Raw genomic sequence first — 21,667 nt, forward strand, 5'->3', positions numbered from 1 at the left:
ATTTGACTATTGCTAGACATTTATATACTCTGTTGTAACACTGAAGTATTCTCATTTGCTCATGTTAAATTTTTTTTCCTAAATAAATTTGCAGAATTAAGGTCTGAATAATTGGCAGCTGATTTGTAAATTTTGAGTTTCATTTTGAAACCATGAACTTCCCCTTTGCCCTCCCTGGTTTGAGTTAATGGGGAACTCAGTTGCATGAGGTGTACCTTTTAATCAGAGCAGGACTTGGTGCAGGAAGGGAAATGTGGGAACCACCCTGGAGACCAAAGATAAAAAAAGATTATGAATGCAAATATGGGATCACACAGAAAAACAGCCCCTGCCAAGCAAGGCATTGGTAACTTGTTGTTCAGTGTGCAGGACACTGCCTCTCTCCCAAACAAGTAATAATTACTTTGAAATTAAATCTTTATGTGATATGAATAACAGGAAAGGATGGCTTCTCTCTGGAACTGGCACATGTGGAGATATTAAATATCCAACACATTTGTTTTATATTCTTCCAAATTTGATAGTTTTCTTTCAATTGGAACCTTTCATTAAAGTGAAATTAGACATATTTTTTTTTTTCTTAATGCATCTCCATCTTAAAGTTGAAGCATTTGGTTTCTAAATGCAGCCTTTGAGTTACAAATCTGCTTAATTTACCCACCTGTTCAGCTGTAAGCAGCCTGAATGGTGACACAGGGAGTACACACAGGATATCATCAACACACAGAGGTCCTGTCCTGGTGGAGTTCTGCACCGAACGGAGCCACAGACATCACTCACTGCATCTGAGAACTTGGTTTACCAGATCTACTGAGTATCTCTGTATTTGCAGATGGCATTTCTGAAGGCGTTTAGGCAGAACCCACCTTTGAAATACATTCAAATACCTGGGAACAACCAACCATTTCACAATATGAGTATCTATTCAAGCACGTATAGCGATCATTCCACACCTCCACAAGGGCACTAGTCTTTGTTGTTGATTGAGATACACACAAATGTGTGTGTGTGTAAATATATATATGTATGTATGTATAAATCTAGACTAGGGATTTATTTTCTCAAAATTGGTAAAAATCATTTGTTTCTGACTCTGAATTTGTGCCTTCCTTGGCAGCAGTACCCATTCCAGTGGAATTTTTAGGATAACATAATAAAACCAAGTTACAGTGTACACTGTAGTGAATCAAAAAGTATTTATCCATTTCAGCCCATTATTAATAACAACTTTGGTTTTGGTATTCTGTTTTCCTGGAAGCTCCCCAGAAGTGTCAACAAGACATAGTGCAAACTGACTTTGGCACTGTACAGCTGGAGGAAAGCTCGTGATGTCCCTAAGCACTGTACATTTTTCAAGCTTTGAAGTCTGCAGAGGCTGCAACAATCCTGAAAGTGGTATTTCTCCCAGATGTCACCTGAGGACCCCAGGATAGGTAAGATGTTTGTATACAGTTGATGCTGGTGTCTCCTATGTCCTGACAGTGTGTTCTGGGTGTCATGCACTCTTCATGTGCTTCCAGAGAGCCACCTACACGAGTATCTGTCTGTGACTTCTCTGTTGATCCACATGCTAATCAATTGTTGAACAACTTCAGAACAAGCTTATTTCCCTGCATTTCTTCTCTGCTCTTCCTCATCAGTATGATCTCTGATTCATGTTATTTTGTTTGTGCACATTGTATTCTGTTGCCATGCACTTGACTGTGGTTTTTACTGGAGTAACATTGAAAACAATTAGAAACATAGAAGTGGGACAGACCTATTGTCTTTTTTGTGCTTGGACAATGGGGATGGGAGTCCTGTGCACAGACCTGTTTGCCTTCATTTAAAGTAACCTAGTTAGCATATAAAACAGCTGTACAACTCTCACCTGGTATTCTATATATAATTCTTTAATTTGTTATCTTTCTTTGTTTCCCTTTAAAATTAAAGAATGTGTTTTTTACATTTGTGTACCTAGTCTTATATTTGTATGTGTAATTAACCAGAACTGACTTCTCTTTTATCTACTTAAATTCCACATCTGTACAAATCTTCCTGCATTCATAAAGATTCCAGTCATGAACCTTTCTTTTTTACATTTTTAACTATTACCAATGTGTCACCTTATTACAGTTTTCCACTATGTGTCACTGAAATCCTACTGACTCTTATGTAGGATATTGCCCCTAATGTCTGTCATTGCATCAATGAATTACTCATATTTGTTCTGTCTAAAAAGAACACAAGATTTTTCTTGTCTCAGACCACTGAAAGCTTCTGCTGAGATATCTTGTTTCCATCAGTCTACAGAATTTTCCAGGGGAATATAAAAGTGGTTCCCAAGGAACCTAATCAATGATGCAATTTTGTTTGCAAAGCAAGCAGAGAGCAATTAGGTCACAACTCGTGCAGGCATTAGCACACAGCATGGCACAGGTGGGCTGACAGGTTGGTTTGCCACGTGGTTCATCCACATTTCCAGATACTCCTTGCCTAGACCATAATTGGTTTCCTACAATTTAAGTACAGCCTTCTGTTAAAATCCTTCCCTTTCATGGACTAGATGATCTAGATCTAGATCTTTCCCCTGTCTGTTGAATATATCTGCTTGGTTTGTACAGTATTTTTCCAAATACTGAACTCACCATACTTTTTGATAGATCCAGTTACACACAGCAAAGTTAACACTAGTATTTACCACTCCTAAATACATTGGCTTCTCTGCACCTTTCTGGGTCTATTAGACATCCTAAGAGGTAGATTTAGGATTATCAATTCTGGTTTTCCCCTAGGTCAGAGTTATTTTTAATTGACTTTCCAGTTTGTCCACAGCTGTTTCATTATGTTGGTTGTTTTAGATATTGCTAAAAATATTCTGTCCCATTTAGTTTGTCACCTTGGTCTCATATGAACACATTGATTATTGTGAACACAGAGATAGGTTACTAATTTTAAGAAATTTTAACTAGTTAAACACTAGAAAAAGAGAAATACAATTTTTTGATATTTTGGTTTGCAAAAACAATTGAAATTCCCCATATTTGTTTAATAAATGCTGGAGTTGTGTTTTTAATACATATTTAAATTTATTCTATTTTTTTTTATATTTCAAAATTATAATCACTGCTTCCTTTCCTTACTTCTGTGTTTCTCAGAATGTACATTTTTAAGACATGGAAAATCAGTGAATTTTACCCATTTACACATCTAGTGAGCTTCCTAGTTAGTGACTGGCTGTAACACCCAGTTCATAAAGTTATTCAGAATACATTCCTTCACAAGAATTCCTAGCAGTTTTCCTTTCCAAGTTATGAATGATGGTCCCTCTGGGAAGAAGCATGGCTTCCATATTGCCACTATCAAACTGATGGCAAAATGTGCAGAAATGCCACTGAATCAGAGAAGAGAATTTTTTACCCTTAGCTTCAAAATAATTCACCAAATGCTTCATTATCCAGAGATGATGTTCTTTGACTGGAAATGTGACACATGTTAATTTGTGTCTGACAACTTGAGAGCTCAGCTGGTGGCACATTGTGTATTCAGGTGATGGTCACGGGCAGTAATGTCATACAAGTATGTCATAAGGTTCCATGCTAACTCATGTAGTACTGCTGTTACATGCTGAAAGTAAGCAAAACTTTCAGTAGAGAAATGGCAAAAAAGCAAAGAGGAATCTGAGATTCTGTGTGGTGAGATTGCTTCAAGCAGAGTTGTTCATTACAGAATAACTGGTGGAATTTTTTTAGATTTGTTACATCTGTAAAGCTTTTAATGTCTAGGTGATTCTTGTTCAAACTGATGTTGTCTGACCATTTTTAGCTTACAAGTGTAAAGTTCCACAACTAAAAAATATGTCCCAAAACTATGGTTATTGCTAGAATTAGTTTAGAGCAGACAGGATAATTTGTCTTATACAAGGTACAAGTTACAATCTTATACAAGTATAAAAGGTATACAAGGTACAGAGGCGGCTGTTATCTCAAAGATATGCTATACAAAATGCATATTATATCTATATTATAGGTATAGATCTGTATTTTATTTTTATATATATATATATTTATAGATTTGCACACAAGACAAACTCAAGGAAAACCCAAGTCTTTACCAGGCAGCCAATTAAAGCTCCAGTCTCATCTTACTTATACAACATGAAGTATCATGACTAACCAATTTTTAAAATATTTCTGATACTATTCCCTAATTACTTGTTCCTCGAACCAGAGGTGGAAATTAACTGAACTTATCCCTGTAAATTTCAAGTTGTGTTACAATTGAAATTTCTGTGGTTTTAAAGGTAGAAGGGCTCCTGTAACTCTTAATACTGTTTTTTAAGTATGCAGTATCTCCCCTACCCACACACAAACCACCTATTGATGTCCTGAAGATTTGTGAGGCCATTGGGAGTAGTAGCTGCATTTTTCCTGGAACCTAAAACCAGGCATTTTAAATGTACTAAGTGCTTTGCCAGGCTGTTGTGATCTATCTGTTGGCAGCTGTTGCAGTGTATGGACAAACTTCTGGGATGCTGCAGGCGCTGGGCACCGCATAGAGGCACTGTGACACATCAGCAGCGGGTTGCCATGCATTATGCAGGGAGATTGAGTAATGAATTCCGGGCAAGCAGTGTCACTCAGAAGTTCTGAAATGAAAATGCTAATCACAGCTGTAAAGAGCATGAGTGGATTGAGGTTTTTCTTGTATGACTATTTGTAGGTAATTAGAATGAAGTCATGTGGGGAAACTGCTCCTTTAAGTACAATGTGTGTTGGAGAGAATGTTCACGTAGTGAGCTGAGTTACTACAATTTCCTAAGAGGAAACGTGGATCAGGGGAAATATTTATTAGCATTTTTTCTTTTTATCCCTAAGTGTACCTATGTGGCCACTCTATGCCCTTTGAGCTCTTGTATAGTTTAATTTCACACTGCAATCACTTAATGTAATGGAGGTCTTTCACCATCTCCCCCATTCCAGTCCCCATTCATAAATAAATGCATATCACAGACACAGATCACAGAGTTCCTTTCCAGCTCTTCACTCATCTTCCAACTTAGCCAAAACCTTGAAGAAAATATTAGGCTGAGTCTTTTGAAGTGCAACATATCCAGGCTCTGCAGGTGGAAGGTGGGAATGTCCACTGCAAATTCCTGCTCTCCTCACTTAAAATCAAGCTGAGTACCTGTATGACCTCTCCTTATTCTAACAGTCCTGATTAGCAGAGTCCTTGAGATAACCATGTCCCATTTGTGCATTCATTCTTATGAACGTCAAAATCAGTATCCTGGGAATTCCCTGTATCACAGTATCAAGTGATGTTCCTGTGCAATGCACTTCATGGCAGATTACTGCAGCCTGTATTTGAGTTTTTATTTGCATGGTCCAAGCATGGTCCAGCCCAATGAAGAGCATATCAAAATGGGCCACAGACCGGTCTGAGTTCCATGTAGTTGCATTCTTGGTAGATTGCAAAATGCAATCTTATCACATCTGCCAACAGCATCAATCCAAGATTAACAATTAACCCACATTCCTGTGTCACAAATGAGTAGGCATGCAGCTGGACAGTTAGAATCAGGAATGCATATCCCCTTTTTATCAGTGAACTGTCTGTCTGCTGGGGTAACACCATTTCAAGACCCTTGAAATCAAAATTCCCAAATTTTAGGTCACCTTTCAAGCATTTATTCTTTCTGTTTCTTTGGAAGAGCCACTTGACAGCTCTTGTTGTTTCCTGGCTGTCTTGGCACAGTGGTGGTAATATTTAATCAGTTACTGAATAGCATTTATGAAGACTTTCAAGTTGTAAGTAATATATCAGCATGAAATTCTGTTATTGTATCATTCAAGGTTCTTTTTCCTGTGCAGAAATTTCTCTGCTACAACATAAGAAGGTTCCTTTAGTAGGTGGTTTTTAAAATTATCTATTTAGAAACTAATTTCAAAAGGGCCTTCCTTGTTTATCCATCTCTAACTTCTATGTAATTTTGGGGGAAGGGAGAGAGGATGATGAAATCTGTAAGGGCGGTACCCATATCCACGAGAGCTCTGCTGAAGCAGCTCTTTTAACTTTTGTCTGCTCTGTTGCCTAACTAGTTTAGTCTGGCTGCACTCATTTTCCAGCTAAATGTACTTATCTCCCTGCCACATGTTGCACAGTTTCAACGATGAACAAGTCTATAAATGGATGTGTTCAAAGCTCCCCTAAAATCATATCAGTTTGCTGAGCTAGCTCTAAGCCTCATTTGGCAGTGATATAGTGGCCTTTGACAGTTTTTGGAGACCTTTTTCTGTCCTTTTTGGAAAGTGACCTCTGTAATTCACAAGTTCCTAGTCAAGCTGTCTGCATGAGTTGTAATTCATCTGACTCTGCAGGAGCAGACCATAACAAGTGATTTAGTAGCTCTATTGCATAAACCTAGAGATAATAATTCAGTCCATATTCTCAAATACAAAAATCACTGCTGTTTTGTCTTCTCACCAAGGCCTGCAAATGAGGAAGACTCTATTGTTTGCTCTACCAAAGATGCCTGTGAACTCCCCTGAGCAAAATAGTTCAAAGCTGTTTAATTGTGTTTCCTAAGTGTGAAACAAGATGGTATTTTCTTTTGCTCATCTTTTGTTTATTAAATAATAAATCCTTCAGGGCCAGAACTGACCATTGTTTTAGGTATAAACAGAACATCTAATTTTGATTTGGGCTTCCAGTGGCTACTTCAATTGAAACATTATGAAAAATGAGTATGAGGTTTTTTATGGTCACTAGAAAATTGGTTGATTATTAGATTAAGAGAAGTCAAAATTTACTAAAAATGGACTTGAAGCTGAGAAGATATGACAAGCTAGGTAGAAGTGCTGATTTAGCTCTTATTTAAAAAAAAGTCACCTTTAGGTTATTGGTAAAGAAATAGAAAATACCAGCATGGCACTGTATGCACAAAGTAAGTCATTGTTCATCCTTATCTTGAATACTGTGCAAAGTGCCTCTTATCCCAAAAATCTGTAGAAGTGGAACAGCTCGGAGAAGGATAATAAAGATGATCCAAAGACATGGAAGAGCTTTGTTATAAATAATCACTGAGTTGGCTGTGACTCTTCAGTCTTGAAATGAGAGAAGAGCTGTAGGTCTGTATGACAAAGATAGACACCAAACAATTTGTCTCCTCCAGCACAAGAAGTAAGACACATTGATGAAGGCAATTGGAGCAATATTCAAACAGGTTCTCGATGCTCTGGGCAGCAGGCCTGTGGAAGGGCAGCTTCCAGTTCATCACCAAGGAAGCTGCTGATTTAAAACTGGTCCAATGAGTGGATAAGTACATGGGAGGAACAACAACAAGAAAAAAATATGGCTACATACCAAAGTCAGCTCAGGCAGTTCTCTAGAGTGAAAGCAGTAGCAGGTTGAAAGCGTCCTGGCCTATAATACACCCCTCCTCCCCCTTTTCACTCCTCCTTAGGCATTTCTGTGGACCCTCAGGACAAGACGGACCTTTTGACACAGCTTTATATGGTTCTGTAGTTACAGAGTGTGGTACCTGCTATAGTCATCCCTACAGCATCAGCAGTTAAGGGTCTCTCTGGAGCATGTGCCTGAAAAATGGTGTTCGTCCAGGATTTCTCCGTTGTTTGTAATTGCACATTATAGTTCTGCCCTGATCTTTGTGGTCATGGCAGTGAATTGATTGACAGCTTTCTGTTGAGTCAGTGAATGTCACCAATGAAGGCCCTTTTAGCTGCTTGACACAAAGAACTTAGGTGAGATCGAAAGTTTACTTGGTTGCAGTACTGTAACCTTCATTAGAATAACTCTAATTTATAATACAAGAAATGTGAAAACTATTAGAATCATGCTTGATTTTTTTGTAGACACCTTATGGCCTCAAGAATTTGAAGAACTTTTGGAAGTACTTATACCTGGAATCAAGATGGCAACTGGAGAATTCAAAGTAATATCTAAATATGACTGACATATGTACTGAGTACTTTCATCTAAGTTGCTAAATTAAGAAAACTTAAAATTACATGTGTTGTTATTGTCATATAAAACATGAAGGATAGTTCACTATATTAAACCGGGACTGCTGTTACTCTCTTCTGTAATCCCTCGGGCAGGTTTGCGGCCCAAGCGCAGGGCGGGCTCCGGAGCGATGCTGAGCGCACGGCCCGGGGCTGCGGTGCGGGGTGACTCAGGGACACCCGCCTGTTTCGAGACGCGTCAGTGCCGAAACTCCCGGGGAGCTGCCGGTGAGTGACGGGCAGCCCGTGACTCCCGTGTCCCCGCTGATCCCAATTATCCCGCACCTGTGACAGCTGCGCCGCCTCCCCCGCCAAGGTGCTCTCCGGAGCCGTCGTGTGGAATGATGAAATTTTAGAAACTTTCCCGTCTCTGTTGGTCTCTGGGGTAAGGGAGCTGTGAGGAAATGTGCAAAAAACTCTAATAAAACCCACATGCAAACGGACAAACGAGCACCCCTCAAACAGCCCCTAACAATCGCTGTGCAATGGTCCGGGCGGAGGGGGCAGCACTGAGGGCAGCCGGGGCGAGCACGAGGGGTCCTCGGCGCTGGCCGCCGGCTCCCCGCCTTCAGCCCGCTCCGCCCCGCCCGGGCCCCGCGTTCAGCCGGCTGGGCACCGCCCGGGCCCCGCGTTCAGCCGGCTGGGCACCGCCCGGGCCCCTCCTTCAGCCCGCTGGGCACCGCCCGGGCCCCGCGTTCAGCCAGCTGGGCACCGCCCGGGCCCCTCCTTCAGCCCGCTGGGCACCGCCCGAGCCCCGCGTTCAGCCCGCTGGGCAGCCCCAGGGCGCCTCAGCCCGCGCCGCCCCAGCCGCCATCTCGCCCTCCGCTGCTGCTGCTGCTGCCGTCGGCGCCAGCGGGCGCTGCGGCGCCGCGGCGGAGCCCATAAAGGCCGCGGGGCAGCGGCGGCGCGTCCTTGTGTTTTTCCGCGTGTCTGTGACTCGCAGCGCCCGCTCTGCGCTCTGCCCGCCCGCGGGATGCTGGCGCTGAGCGCCGCCCGCCGCCTGCTTCGCCCGCCCGGGGACCTGCTGCCGCCGCCGGGGCTCGCCTGCATGTGGGCGGCCGGTACCCGCGGCTGCAGCGGGGCCGGCGCCGGCTCGCCGAACCCGGTGGTGTACTTGGACGTGGGCGCCGACAACCAGCCGCTGGGACGCGTCGTGCTGGAGGTAGGGGAGCGGGGGCTGCGGGCAGCTCGCCCGGCGCAGGGCCCAGGGGACGGCGCTGCGGAGCGGAGGGCGGCCTGGCCCCGGGCATGGCGGCTGGGGAGCGGGCAAGGTCAGGGCGGGCGGGCAGCGCCGGCTCCAGGGCCCTCGGCGAGGGCACACACAACCCGGCGCGGGCGGGAGAGCGGCCCGGGGGATGGCGGGGCTCGCCCGCCTGCCGGAGCCGCTGCCTGGCTGCCCTCGGGGCTCCTGTCCGGGGGCGAGAGGGCGGTGGTAGGGCTCGGACTGGGCACTGCTCTCGCTGAGCCGCGGCCCACCTGCGGTCCCCGCAGCCGGTCCCTAAAGCCTTCCCACGGGGCGGCTAGGGGAGAGGGCACGGCCCTGGTGTGCCTGGGAGCTTCGAAGGAAGGTCACATGCATAGTGTGAAAGCAGAAATACTGAACAAGAATGAACTTACTGCTGTCGTGTACCGCTGGCTTGAGGGGCGAGCAGTGTCCCAGCGGCACCGGGGTCCCTCACCTTCCCGCCGGGGGCTGCTGCTCTTGGGGCAGCCGGCCCGTGGAGCCCTTCAGCCGCGCCTCCAGCTTCATCCTGTGTTTTGCTGGGCGCTCGTTGTGTGGTGCTTTTGAATCCTGAGGGTGTCAATTTCCTGAGGCGCTGCCTGCTCCTGGAGCCTCCGGCTGCACGTGCAGCGAAGGGCACCGCGCTGCTGGGAAGGCAGCAACCTCAAGAGCCGGGTACCAGCTGCCTCCATCCTTAAAAATCCTGTCTCTGAAATGCTCGGCCATGTAAAGAAGGCCTGAAGATGAAAACGTCTGTAATCTCCGTTCTTAAAAAAAAAAAAAAAAAAAAGCACCGTGTGCCACTTTATGTACATGCGACCTTAGGGCCGGCATGGGCCTCAGATGGATGTGTTGTGTATGGGAAAGAGTGAGGGCTGTGCTCCAGAACCACGCACGGAGAGCGAATGAAGCTCCTAGGAGTGCTGCCTGCTGAGGGAAGTCAGTGTGACCTTCTGCCTCCAGCACTCACCTTGGGTCTGTATTTGTAAAATGGTTTTAAAATGTAATTCATCAGAGTTCTCTCTAAAAGAGGCTCCTTTGAGACTGGAGTCCAGTATATTTTTATTTATTGATAGTGTTAGCATATGAATAAATTGGACTGTTCCAGCTCTTGTGCTCTCAGGAGGTAGCATTTCAGGGAGTCATAGGTAAAAATATTACTCTTCAAGTTCCTTATTCATTAATGAAAAATCTGGGTGGTATTATAAGAAAAATAGCATTAATGTTCCTGTACTTCTTGTGGTAGCATTTAATTTCTATGCTAAAGTTTTTTAGTGTGCCCAGTTTACAGAAAATCTGAATGCATTGCAGCATCACCTTGAATTTTTTATTAAGTTGTGGTGATCTTCAGCTGCAAATTATAGTCATCTGAGAAGAGTAGCCTGGGGAAGGAACATTAAGTTCTTACTGCAGACATGCTGTTTCTAGGTGTCTGCTGCTGGTCACTGTCAGGATGTCCAGCTAGGTAAAACTTTGGTCTGGCTGGTATGGCCACTTTTATGTCCCTTTTAAGATTAGTAAAAAGATGTACAGTAATCAAAATCAGCAGTTTTCACGGGTTGCAAATGTGTATGTAACATCATAAGTTGTTTTTGATGTTCAATTTCTGCTCTTCTGTTTCCTTTGCCTTTTCTGTCATTTTCAACTGCTGGGTCTGTGCAGGGAGTGGAGGAGGACTTTGGTCTCTCTACTTGTATCCAAACTCTGATCCTTGGGGTCCATAGTGAAGATTCTTCTTAGTTACTGCTCAATTATGTATTGATCAATGAAATCATTGGCTACTGCTCAAGTGGCTCTTCATTAACTGGCTAAAAGTTTCATTGAATGGATATTTTTCATTGCTGGCCAAATGCTTGGAAAGTTTTGAGGTATTCATGGAATTTTTGATATTTTGTGATTTCAGATAGCTCACCACTTTGGGAAGGGGGTTCAGCTGTACCAGTCTCCCATGTAAATGTTTTTCTATGTACATTTGAAAAGGCTGACTTATGAATTTTTCTGTTTATTTTTCTTTAACAGCTGAAAGCTGACGTGGTCCCAAAGACAGCAGGTGAGGCAACATCTTCAGAATTTCATACTTAAGTACTTAAGTTATAGATTATGATTTGCAGGAATGAGAAGTTTATTTTACCCTTTACAACTATTTTTTCATGTTCCATCCCCATTTGTTATATTGAGAAATATGACAGGAAATATTAGTGAGGAAATAGAAGTTGTTATTTTTCCAGATAGTTTCATTTTGCAATTTGCACCAAGATAGTACAGTTCATATATTGGGTTAACAGTGCTGAATAAATATGTTTAAAACCACTAGCTGGCATTAAGATCAAACCCCAAAGCGAAAGGGGAAGGGCAAATCAAAAGGATGGTCTTTCTTAGAGTTTCCAAAGCATATGTGGGGTTTTATTTTACTGGTCACTAGTGAACTAATTTTAGAAAGTTCTTGTGGTTTATCATTTGTTTCCTTCCTCATCTGATTATTTAATGGTTCTGAAAAAAACTTGTAGTTTTTAGTTCCTAGTAGGCAAATATCCTTAAAAAAAGACATAATCCTCACAAATGCTATAAAGAACAAAGGCATAAAAGTCAGAAAATGAAACCTGTGACTGCAGGCAAAGGTGGGGGGAGTTGGGGAATTGGAATCACAGCAAAATAAAAGGGAGATGAGATGGAAAAGGCTTATGTTTGTACCCTGTCCTGAGGCTAAATAAGCTTTGTTTTCTTGGCTTTATTACCAGGGTTTTGTTAAAGTATGGAAATAACTAATAGATTGATAATACTTTAAAGATGCAATCAAGTGTTTGAAGTGTATAATCTTGGGACATGGTTAATCTAGTTGTGTTTGTATTGCCACATCTGATGCAGAATGTAATACTTTATGCTTTGTTTCTACAGAAAACTTTAGAGCTCTTTGTACTGGTGAGAAAGGATTTGGGTATAAAGGATCCACTTTTCACAGAGTGATTCCTTCATTTATGTGCCAGGTAATGTTGGGGACTTTTTAAAATTTTGTTATTAAATTTATTTTTATATTATTTACATATTTGTAGAAACAGACTAGTAGTAACATTTGAAATGGCTCTGCTCTAACCTTTGCTAACAAAACAACAAAAAGTGATAGCATGACTTGCACTTCTGATGTTTTGCAGCGGCTGTTGCTTAGCTCATCTTTTGTACAAATAAATGTAAGTTATGTGTAGATGGTCAAAAGAAGCCTGTCTGAAGGCTTTCTGCTGTAGTAGAGCAGTGTACTTTAGTGTGGGGCAGAGTTAACAACATAGCACTTGCTTGGGAGAAGCAGTTGTGGGTAGAATGACAATCACCTTACTGTTCTCTTTGAGCTAAGGAAACAATGTGTCCATTCCTTATTCCCAGCAGAATAATCTGTTCACAATAGACCCTGTGTTTTAATATTTTTTTAAATGTCTCTGTAATGCGGAGGAAACAGGGAAACCAGAAGGGTTGGTCAGGGTTGATTCTTGGGATGATGCACCTGAGGTGGATTTTGTTTTGCTTTAAAGAACAGATCTGAAATTCTGGACAACAGCCCATGCATATTAACATTTTTTTTTTCTTAAACAGCAGCAAGTAAAATAACAACAAACCTTTTTGAAAGCCTCTTTTTCTACTGTGCTTGGCAGATGAGCAGGGTGGAGCTGCTATAGTGCACTGGATTCCTGGTGATCCTCTCTTACCTTAAAAAAGGGCACATTTCACAATATTGCATTGTTGAATGGCTTTGTAAAAAATCTGAGAAAATTTTAAGAAGTTTTGAAGGTTATAAGTAAGCTTGCTTTATTTATTAACTGATGAATGATGAGTGATAGTCTCCCATCCTCAATTATTTTTTTAAGCAAAAAACACATCTGTTGGAACAAGAGGCCCTAGTTGTATGACCTATTTTTAAGAAGAAAAAAATGGACAGGTGTGCTGTAAAGGACCTATTTTCCTGCCTTTCAAATACAAACTAAGAGTTTGTGATATTGACAGAGGGATAGCGTTTAGAAGTCTTTCTGGGATCAGAAACACAGAAAAATTTAAAAAATCCAAACCCTACTTTGAATTCTGTCACGAATTTGTGAAGTTCTGTGTAAGTCTGTTCTGCTTGCCTGCCCTGCTTTGGTCCCCCAGATGGACTGGAAATCAGGATACGAGATGGTATGGAGAGATAATGAATTGATGTTTAGGAATTACTCAGAGGTCATTGCTGAAGTGGAAATACTGTCATAGGTTTCAGCAATGTTCAAGTGAGAGAAAACAGTAGTGACTTCTGCACTTGTTGAGATGGATTGTTAATGTGATTCAGGCAGTTGGTATGGCCTAATTGAAGGCCATCATATCCGGGACTCGGCAATTCCATGTCTGCACATGGCATGCAGCACATAGTTCTGGGACTGCGTAGGAGTAGCTGTGACACCACCTGTAGGAGGTTACTCAGAGTGACAAGGGGAAGCTGAAGGTCACATGCAGTACCTGTTGGGTATGAGTTCTCTCTGGCACAGCTGGTGTCACTCCTGCAGAGGAGATGGCACGTGACTGGGAGCAGTGGTTAGATAGCCACCTTCACGAGTCACCATGGCTGCGTTTTTGGTTTGAACCGGTTTTTTGTGTTTAACCTGAGACAGGTGGTCACATTTCTTCTGGCAAGCAGCATGGAGTCAGCTAACACAAGCTTAACATAGCCCTGGTGTAACAAACAACAAAACCTAGAAATAGCAAAGGGTAGTAATGGAGATCCGGACCAGTGTTTATACCTGTTGGAAGAAAGGAGGCGGAAAAAGGGGCTGGGAGGTCTTACCTGTGGTAATGAACTTGGGTGATTTGGTTTTGAGGCCTTTGAGGCCTTTTCTTAAAATTACTGCTGTTTGTTGCATCACTTCTGGGAGAAAGGCTGGTAACACAGAGAGATGGTTGTAGGAGAATATCAGCAATATCTGGAGCAGAGCCTTCATCTGGTTCTAAATTGATTGGCCATGCTCATCCTTAACGAAGAAAATTTCTTAATGTTGTCACTATTAGAGCAAGTGTGTGTATTTGCAATAGCATTACTTCTGATATGAAACAGTCCATGTGTGTTACTAGAGTTAATACCTGTTTCTGTTTCAGGGTGGTGACTTTACAAATCATAATGGAACTGGTGGAAAATCCATTTATGGCAGTAGATTTCCAGATGAAAATTTCATACTTAAGCATGTAGGACCTGGTAAATAAACATGTTCTTTTTACCTTCTGATGACTATAACCTATAATTAAACATTGTTTATGAAGATGTGTTTTTAAAAAAATAAGGTTTTTTAGATTTGCAGGTCACTTGGTAATTACAGAAGTATCAAAGAAATTTAACAATGTGTTGTCCCTGGCATATGCTTATTTGTGTGGACTGCTCTACAAATATATGCCAGCCCATAAGGGACTTAAAAATTCTCCAAAGGTGAAATTACAGCTTTCATAAGTCATAAAGTTCAATTTTTACTTGAAGATTACTGCAGAAGTAAATCAAAGTGATCTGGAATTTCTTATTTAGTAGGTAACATAGGTATGTCCTTTTAAGCTCAAATTAACACCAGAAAAAACTAAGGAAAGGCCATACAGAAGAATATCTGATTGAATTCTGTAGTCTCTCTTGTTTGCATTGTTACTTCCTTGTCCCAGGAGACTGCTGCTGTTGAACCACAGGAGAGGCTAGCTGGTGTTAATTGCATTCAGGGCGTGTACAGCTAATTATGTTACTAACACTGTTGCTCTGGAACCAAGGGAGACTGGGCAGGAGGGAATAGTCCGAGGCAAGAAGTTGGCATTAGAAATTATTTGGAGATACTGTGAGACCATCACATCTTCTGTCAATCTTTAGTCTAAATGTGCAGAGGAAAATTGTCTTTTCCACTGCATTCCTGTTACACCAGTCTAACGAGCTGCTGCTGCTGTTCCAGGTGTTCTTTCAATGGCCAATGCAGGACCCAACACAAATGGATCCCAGTTCTTCATTTGCACTGCAAAAACTGACTGGTAGGTTCTCAGCCCTGCAGATTAACCTCATTAATTGATGCCTGAATCTGGAGGGTTTGGGGTTTTCTTAGGGGTTTTTTTTATGTTGTTTGTGGCTTGATATTTTTTGGTTGGTTGGTTGATTCTTTGTTTTGTTTTTACTTCTGAATTACTTCATTCCAATGGAAAATAAATTGATTTTGTTACTTGAGGGAGGAAGGGCTGTGACAGCAACAAGGCTGCTATCCCTCAGAATGTTTCTAAGGTCCAGAGCTAAAATCATGTTATAAAGCTTCATGTCTCTTGAAGGGCAGTTGAGCCTTTGCCATAGAGTTGGTCAGCAGGTGAGAGCTATGAAGATCTGCTAACACGATCTTTATGTTGTTTTAAGTAAAACTGCCTTTGTGTATTTGTTTTACAGGCTAGATGGAAAGCACGTTGTTTTTGGACATGTAAAAGAAGGAATGGATGTAGTGAAAAAAATTGAGAGCTTTGGTTCCAAGAGTGGAAAGCCCTCCAAAAAGATTGTCATTACTGACTGTGGCCAGCTGTCCTAACCTTTTGCCCTACCCTTCATGACAACTTGGATGCTGTGAAGAATGAATCATAAAAACAGCCAGACATTTCTTATCTCACAAGTAGCACCTATGGAACTATGGTTTTTATTTAACTTGGTGCAGCTTTTATACTTATAATGAATAATATTGATTGAAACCATAAAATAGTAACTGAAGCATGTTGTAACTTCAACACCATGGCAGTCACACTGGTTTGGTAGAGTCCCCTTGTGTTTTGCAAGAAGTGCTAAAGTCACCCAGGGTGTACCTGACTGCAGTGTTGATACTGTCCTTAGTATTTGGATGTTTCAGCTGTTAGAATGGGTGGTGGAGTTGACAGCAGGGGTTCTGCAGTTGGGGGTTAGGTATAAATTGAGAAATGTGGTGATTCCTTTCGTGCTAATAAATGCTTATTCTGTTGTTTGTCTCATCATTTTGAAGCGATACTACTGACCAGTGCTCTCAAGGCTGTCTGCAAAAACATTGGCATTTTCTTTGTGTCTCAGTTAAGTTTTATACAATAGATTCAATGAGCAACTGTGGGTTTCTAAAAAATTAATTCTGGTTTAGTCTTTCTTACAGTCTCAGATTACTTTTTAAAAATAAACTCTACCTTACCTGCTTCAGTGGAGCAATTTGACTTTTGGGTTAAGTAAATTGCTTTGAGTTAGGCTACTACTGAAGCTCTACCTGGCAATAAGACCTCACCTCAATCCAGCCAAAGGATCTCAGGACTTTTATTATTATGGAACTGTGAACTTGAAGTGTGCTTCTGCTCTGGGATCTGGTTCTGTGAGGAATACAGCTCAGTTCTCAATATATGGCCTATTTTTGTACTTAGAGAATGTAATCAGTATAGTGAGCTTGCTTGAGTGAGAAATAGATTTGATTGCCTTTCTATCATGTTGATCCTGTGAAGTCAGCCCAACTTGGGTATTACTTGGATTATGATTTCTTCTTAAGCATCATCATCATCAGTCAAAACTGGTCACCACAGAATCACAAGGCCTAATCAGTGCAGCAAAATCGTTATTGTTGGGTTTTATGCATGAGAAGGGAAGAATTCAGTGGAGCAGCTCGAGTCATTTCCTTTGTATAAAGCAGGATGTATGTTCTATGTGGCATGCTTGAGCAGCAACAAATGCTGGAATCTCACACCATTGCCTTTGGAATCACTGTGGCTGTAAAGTATCAATCATTGTGGGAAAAAGCACATGATTGTTTTGTGCAATAATCTCATTAGAGAAGAGAAAAAATGTGATGGCTTTCTTCAAATGTGAATTTATTTTCATTTCAGGGTGATATGTGAGTTTAAAACTATTTTGTACTGGATGTTTTTTGCACTGGGGGTTGCACTCATTTGTGCAAGGTAGTATTTAGAAAGTAATTTTGCAAAAAATCAAATTGAAATGCTTTTTATTCTTTCCACTGTAGCTGCTTAATCTCTGTAGTATTTTGTAAATATTAAATTGTGTTGGTTTGGCTTATTTCACTTGAATACAATAACAATTTTTTTGTGCATTCTCTTGATTTGTATATGAAAATTATTAAATACACTTCTGGCACAAAAAAAAAAGTCTTTTCCGTTCTTGAAAGCAGGAATATGAGAAGCAGAAACCTCTTGGGTTTATCTGGGTTCTATGCTGTCGACTTCGTGATGGGTCTGATCTGCTGGTGTTGAGAAGCTCATGGTGCCATTCAGGTACAGCCAGGAAGAGGGGGGCTGATGGTGCATTGCTCTGCCTCTCACTGCTGGGCTAAAATATCTGTCCTATGCGAGGTCACAGCACTCTGTGTCCTGCTCTGTTCCGCTCCGTCCCTGTCCAGCCGGTGACAGCACTCACTGTCCTGCTCCATCCCTGTCCAGCCGGTGACAGCGCTCGGTGTCCCGCTCCATCCCTGTCCAGCCGGTGACAGCAGTCACTGTCCCGCTCCATCCCTGTCCCACCGGTGACAGCGCTCGGTGTCCCGCTCCATCCCTGTCCCGCCGGTGACAGCGCTCGGTGTCCCGCTCCATCCCTGTCCAGCCGGTGACAGCGCTCGGTGTCCCGCTCCATCCCTGTCCAGCCTGGTGACAGCACTCAATGTCCCGCTCCATCCCTGTCCAGCCGGTGACAGCGCTCGGTGTCCCGCTCCATCCCTGTCCAGCCGGTGACAGCACTCACTGTCCCGCTCCATCCCTGTCCCACCGGTGACAGCGCTCGGTGTCCCGCTCCATCCCTGTCCAGCCGGTGACAGCACTCACTGTCCCGCTCCATCCCTGTCCCACCGGTGACAGCGCTCGGTGTCCCGCTCCATCCCTGTCCAGCCGGTGACAGCACTCACTGTCCTGCTCCATCCCTGTCCAGCCGGTGACAGCACTCACTGTCCCGCTCCATCCCTGTCCCGCCGGTGACAGCGCTCGGTGTCCCGCTCCATCCCTGTCCAGCCGGTGGCAGCGCTCGGTGTCCCGCTCCATCCCTGTCCAGCCTGGTGACAGCACTCACTGTCCTGCTCCATCCCTGTCCAGCCGGTGACAGCGCTCGGTGTCCCGCTCCATCCCTGTCCAGCCGGTGACAGCACTCAATGTCCCGCTCCATCCCTGTCCAGCCGGTGACAGCGCTCGGTGTCCCGCTCCATCCCTGTCCAGCCGGTGACAGCGCTCGGTGTCCCGCTCCATCCCTGTCCAGCCGGTGACAGCGCTCGGTGTCCCGCTCCATCCCTGTCCCGCCGGTGACAGCGCTCGGTGTCCCGCTCCATCCCTGTCCAGCCGGTGACAGCGCTCGGTGTCCCGCTCCATCCCTGTCCAGCCGGTGACAGCGCTCGGTGTCCCGCTCCATCCCTGTCCAGCAGGTGACAGCGCTCGGTGTCCCGCTCCATCCCTGTCCCGCCGGTGACAGCGCTCGGTGTCCGGCCCCGCTGCCCGCCAGGTGGCGCCCCGCGCCCGCGGCAGTGGCGCCCCGGCCCGCCGTGAGGGGCCCGCGTTCGAGCGCGGGGTCAGCGGCCCCCGCAGCCTCCTTGTGCCGCCCGGGCTGCGCTGAGCTGCCCTCCCGCCTTCCTGAAGGCACAACGCTGCCGCTGTGTGTCTTGCACCCCACTGTCCCTGAGCGGCTGCTTCAGCTCCTGCGGGATGAGACAAATTAGTGAAGTAGTGCCTTTCCCAACCGCAGCTGTACACTGCCCTGAGCAGTGCCTTACTGAGCTGTAATGGAAGATATTGAATCTGAGTGTGTTGTCCAGAACAGTTTTTTGGGGAACTCATGTTTAAAAATCCTGCGTAACTCTAATAGGTCACAGGAGACAGAGGTAACGTACTATGGAGCTGTGGCTCTGAGAAAAGCGGAGGGATAGCAGGTGTGCTTCTGCCATTTTTCACCTGGATATTTAGAATAAACATGTGTACACTGTCAGAGAGGTTGGCACATCCAGACTGCCTCTGGAATGAGGCTGGGGCACTCCAGGAAAAGAGCCTGCAGAGAGCTTCACGTGGCTACCACTGATGTGCTTCCAGATGCAACACAAGTAAGAAAGCACACCCTTAGGTAAAGTGCAAGTAAATATACACAGAAAAAAATAAGTTTATATTTCAAAGTTGTTTCAACAATCTCACAAATGTTTTTGTTTAGTCTCGTGTTTTAATTATTTGTTCCAGACTTTCTGCTTACATAAATTGCTTTCTTTGGTGCTAGACTGAGGCTATGTCTCTTTGTTTATAAAGTTTATATGCTTTGAAGTCATGACATTTGAGGTACAAAGTGTTGTTCTCTTTTGTGATGCTGTATACTCTGCTGGTAGTAATATATCAACAATCAGAACCTCAAAGAAGTGAATTACTGAGAGTACAAATCATTTTATGTGGCATTTCAAGGCCAATCTGCATGTCCTGCTGCTAGCTGAGAAATTGTAGTTGGACAAATACATTCTACCCAATTTAGAAGCGACCAGGCTAAAAATCCATTGACCTTCAAGTGAAAAACTTTCAAATCTTGATCTGCAGATTTCTTAATTGGGGCTGGCTATTAAAAACATTGTATGGACCAGCTGGCCACAGGTGAATTTTTGGCCTGGATCTTCACAGCTCAAAACATCAATTTGTGGCACTATTGAACTGGAAACTGAACCTTGGCAACAATTGTCCTGAGCCTTAGCATTACTTCTCCAGTACCAGCTCTGATTTTTCCAGTACAGCTCTGGATATGCCTTTTCCTTGCTCTCCTGCCCCCATGTGGTCCATACATCTGTCGTGGGGCACTGCAGCCACCCACAGCCTGCACTTTGCATTAGCTGTGGGTGAGCTGCCAGATGTGGGAGAAAAGAGCTGCAGCATCAGGAAGGCACAAGTGCCTCACCCATGGAACTTCTTCCCCTTGCCCTGGCTGAGGTCTGGGAGCCCCACATCAGGGCCAAGCCGTGCCTCAGGCTGGCTGAGCCCCTGCCTCACTCCCCAGTTCTTAATTTCCATCCTCGCGGGAGCAGACTGAGGACTTTGCTTCTTATGAGCAAAACTGGTTTCCCAGCAGTAGCCAGCTGGGTGAGGGCAGAGGCACATGGATATCAGCAGTGGTTTTTACTTCTCCCCAAATGCTTTGAGAGAAGGAGCTCCAGCACAGGTCACTCATAGTAGCACACTGGAGAGGAAGGCTTGGGGGAGCTCTAGGACAGAAAGGCTGAGGGTTCACAGCTTTGGGAGGCAAACGGGAGCAGAGGTGCTTTTTTTACTTTCATCAGAGCTGAGGTCAAGGGTGTCAGGAACTGGTGAGGGTGTGATTTAAGAGCTGTGGGGTGCAGGAGGACCTTCACTGTGAGCTATAAATGGTGGAAGAGGAAGGGAGGTAACTGTGAGGTAGGAGAGGGATCTGGTTCTGTTACAGTGGATCTGAATGTGGACAAGCTTGTCTGTAGATGCCATATCTACATGAGAAAGATATGAGGGACCTTGCTGCAGAAGGTTGTCAGTACCTGTTGCTTGCTCTGTCAGTGGTGAAGATGTCCTGCAGCACAGCTGGAAATAAAATTGCTGGTGGTTTTGGCTTGAGTTCAGTGCAATCATATTAGAGGATAATGCTGACTCAAAATGTTTGTTATTTATTAGCTGGTCAAGTGAACAAACCCCTAAAATTCAATCATTGTTGGGATTCTTAGAGTTTGAGAAGAGTGGAGGATAACTTAGTCAGAGGCACACCTCATCATCTCTCAGGAATTCAGCAAAATGGTCAGGTCCCAAAGGTCCTGGGAAAGAGCAGTATAAAGGAGCAGGTAACTGAACTTCAGGCTCTAGAACTGCTGCTCCAATCTACCTCTCGCCCCTGAGGAAGCAATTCATCATCTGGATTGGTAGCACTCCATGCACTTTGCTTGGTGTTAGCCTGTGTTCACTATATGTATACATATTTTTGGGGATTAAAACTCAGGTTGTGTGTAAATATCAGCTCACTTCCAGCAGCCCTTGCTGTGAGTGCTTTGGGGTGTGTGTGTGCTTCAGCAGAGCACCTGTTTAACCACAGGGCTCTGAGAGGGCTTCTGCAGGTGTCCTCCCCCATCCTTGCAAAGCACAGCCCCTGCACCTGTGAGTGAGCAGCTGCAGGGTGAGGGGACAGGCACAGTGACCTCCCTGTGTGGCTGCTCCTTGGAGCATCTCCATGCACAGGCAGGGCATTGCTGGGACCCACACTGGCACAGGCTGGAGAGAAACCCTCCTTCACCTGGTGGGAGGGAGCAATGGCTTCATGGCTCCCTTCATTTCTTATTTATTAGAAAGGCACATTTCTTTTCACAACCACATCCTGGCCCTGCAGGTTGGAGGTATTGTGCAGGTATTGTGAGCAGGTATTGTGTCACTCCATCCTTCCCTGACAGGTCACTATTTTTAACCACCCTTGAGAAACACTGGTGTGAATTTTCATTCCTTTTTACCAGCCAGG

General features: G+C 44.0%; 1 protein-coding gene and 1 long non-coding RNA gene across 3 annotated transcripts; one reads left to right on the forward strand and one right to left on the reverse strand.

Moving 5' to 3' along the window:
- Positions 1-205: 205 nt before the first annotated feature.
- LOC128810452 (uncharacterized) lies at positions 206-6,389 on the reverse strand. 2 transcript variants are annotated; one of them, XR_008438044.1, is made up of 3 exons: positions 4,356-6,389; positions 662-748; positions 206-265 (listed from the first exon to the last, which is right to left on the reverse strand). It is a non-coding gene; the product is annotated as an uncharacterized LOC128810452 (long non-coding RNA). The 2 variants fall into 2 exon arrangements; XR_008438043.1 differs by having other exon boundaries at positions 4,341-6,389.
- Positions 6,390-8,792: 2,403 nt separating this feature from the next.
- PPIF (peptidylprolyl isomerase F) lies at positions 8,793-17,288 on the forward strand. The gene is made up of 6 exons (XM_053983272.1): positions 8,793-9,165; positions 11,245-11,275; positions 12,121-12,209; positions 14,332-14,428; positions 15,156-15,231; positions 15,632-17,288. The coding sequence occupies exons 1-6, from the start codon at positions 8,977-8,979 to the stop codon at positions 15,765-15,767; spliced, it is 618 nt and encodes a 205-aa protein (XP_053839247.1). The 5' UTR covers positions 8,793-8,976; the 3' UTR covers positions 15,768-17,288.
- The last annotated feature ends 4,379 nt before the right edge of the window (positions 17,289-21,667 follow it).

Source organism: Vidua macroura, chromosome 8 (genome assembly GCF_024509145.1).
Source record: "Vidua macroura isolate BioBank_ID:100142 chromosome 8, ASM2450914v1, whole genome shotgun sequence".
NCBI classification, from domain to species: Eukaryota; Metazoa; Chordata; class Aves; order Passeriformes; family Viduidae; genus Vidua; species Vidua macroura.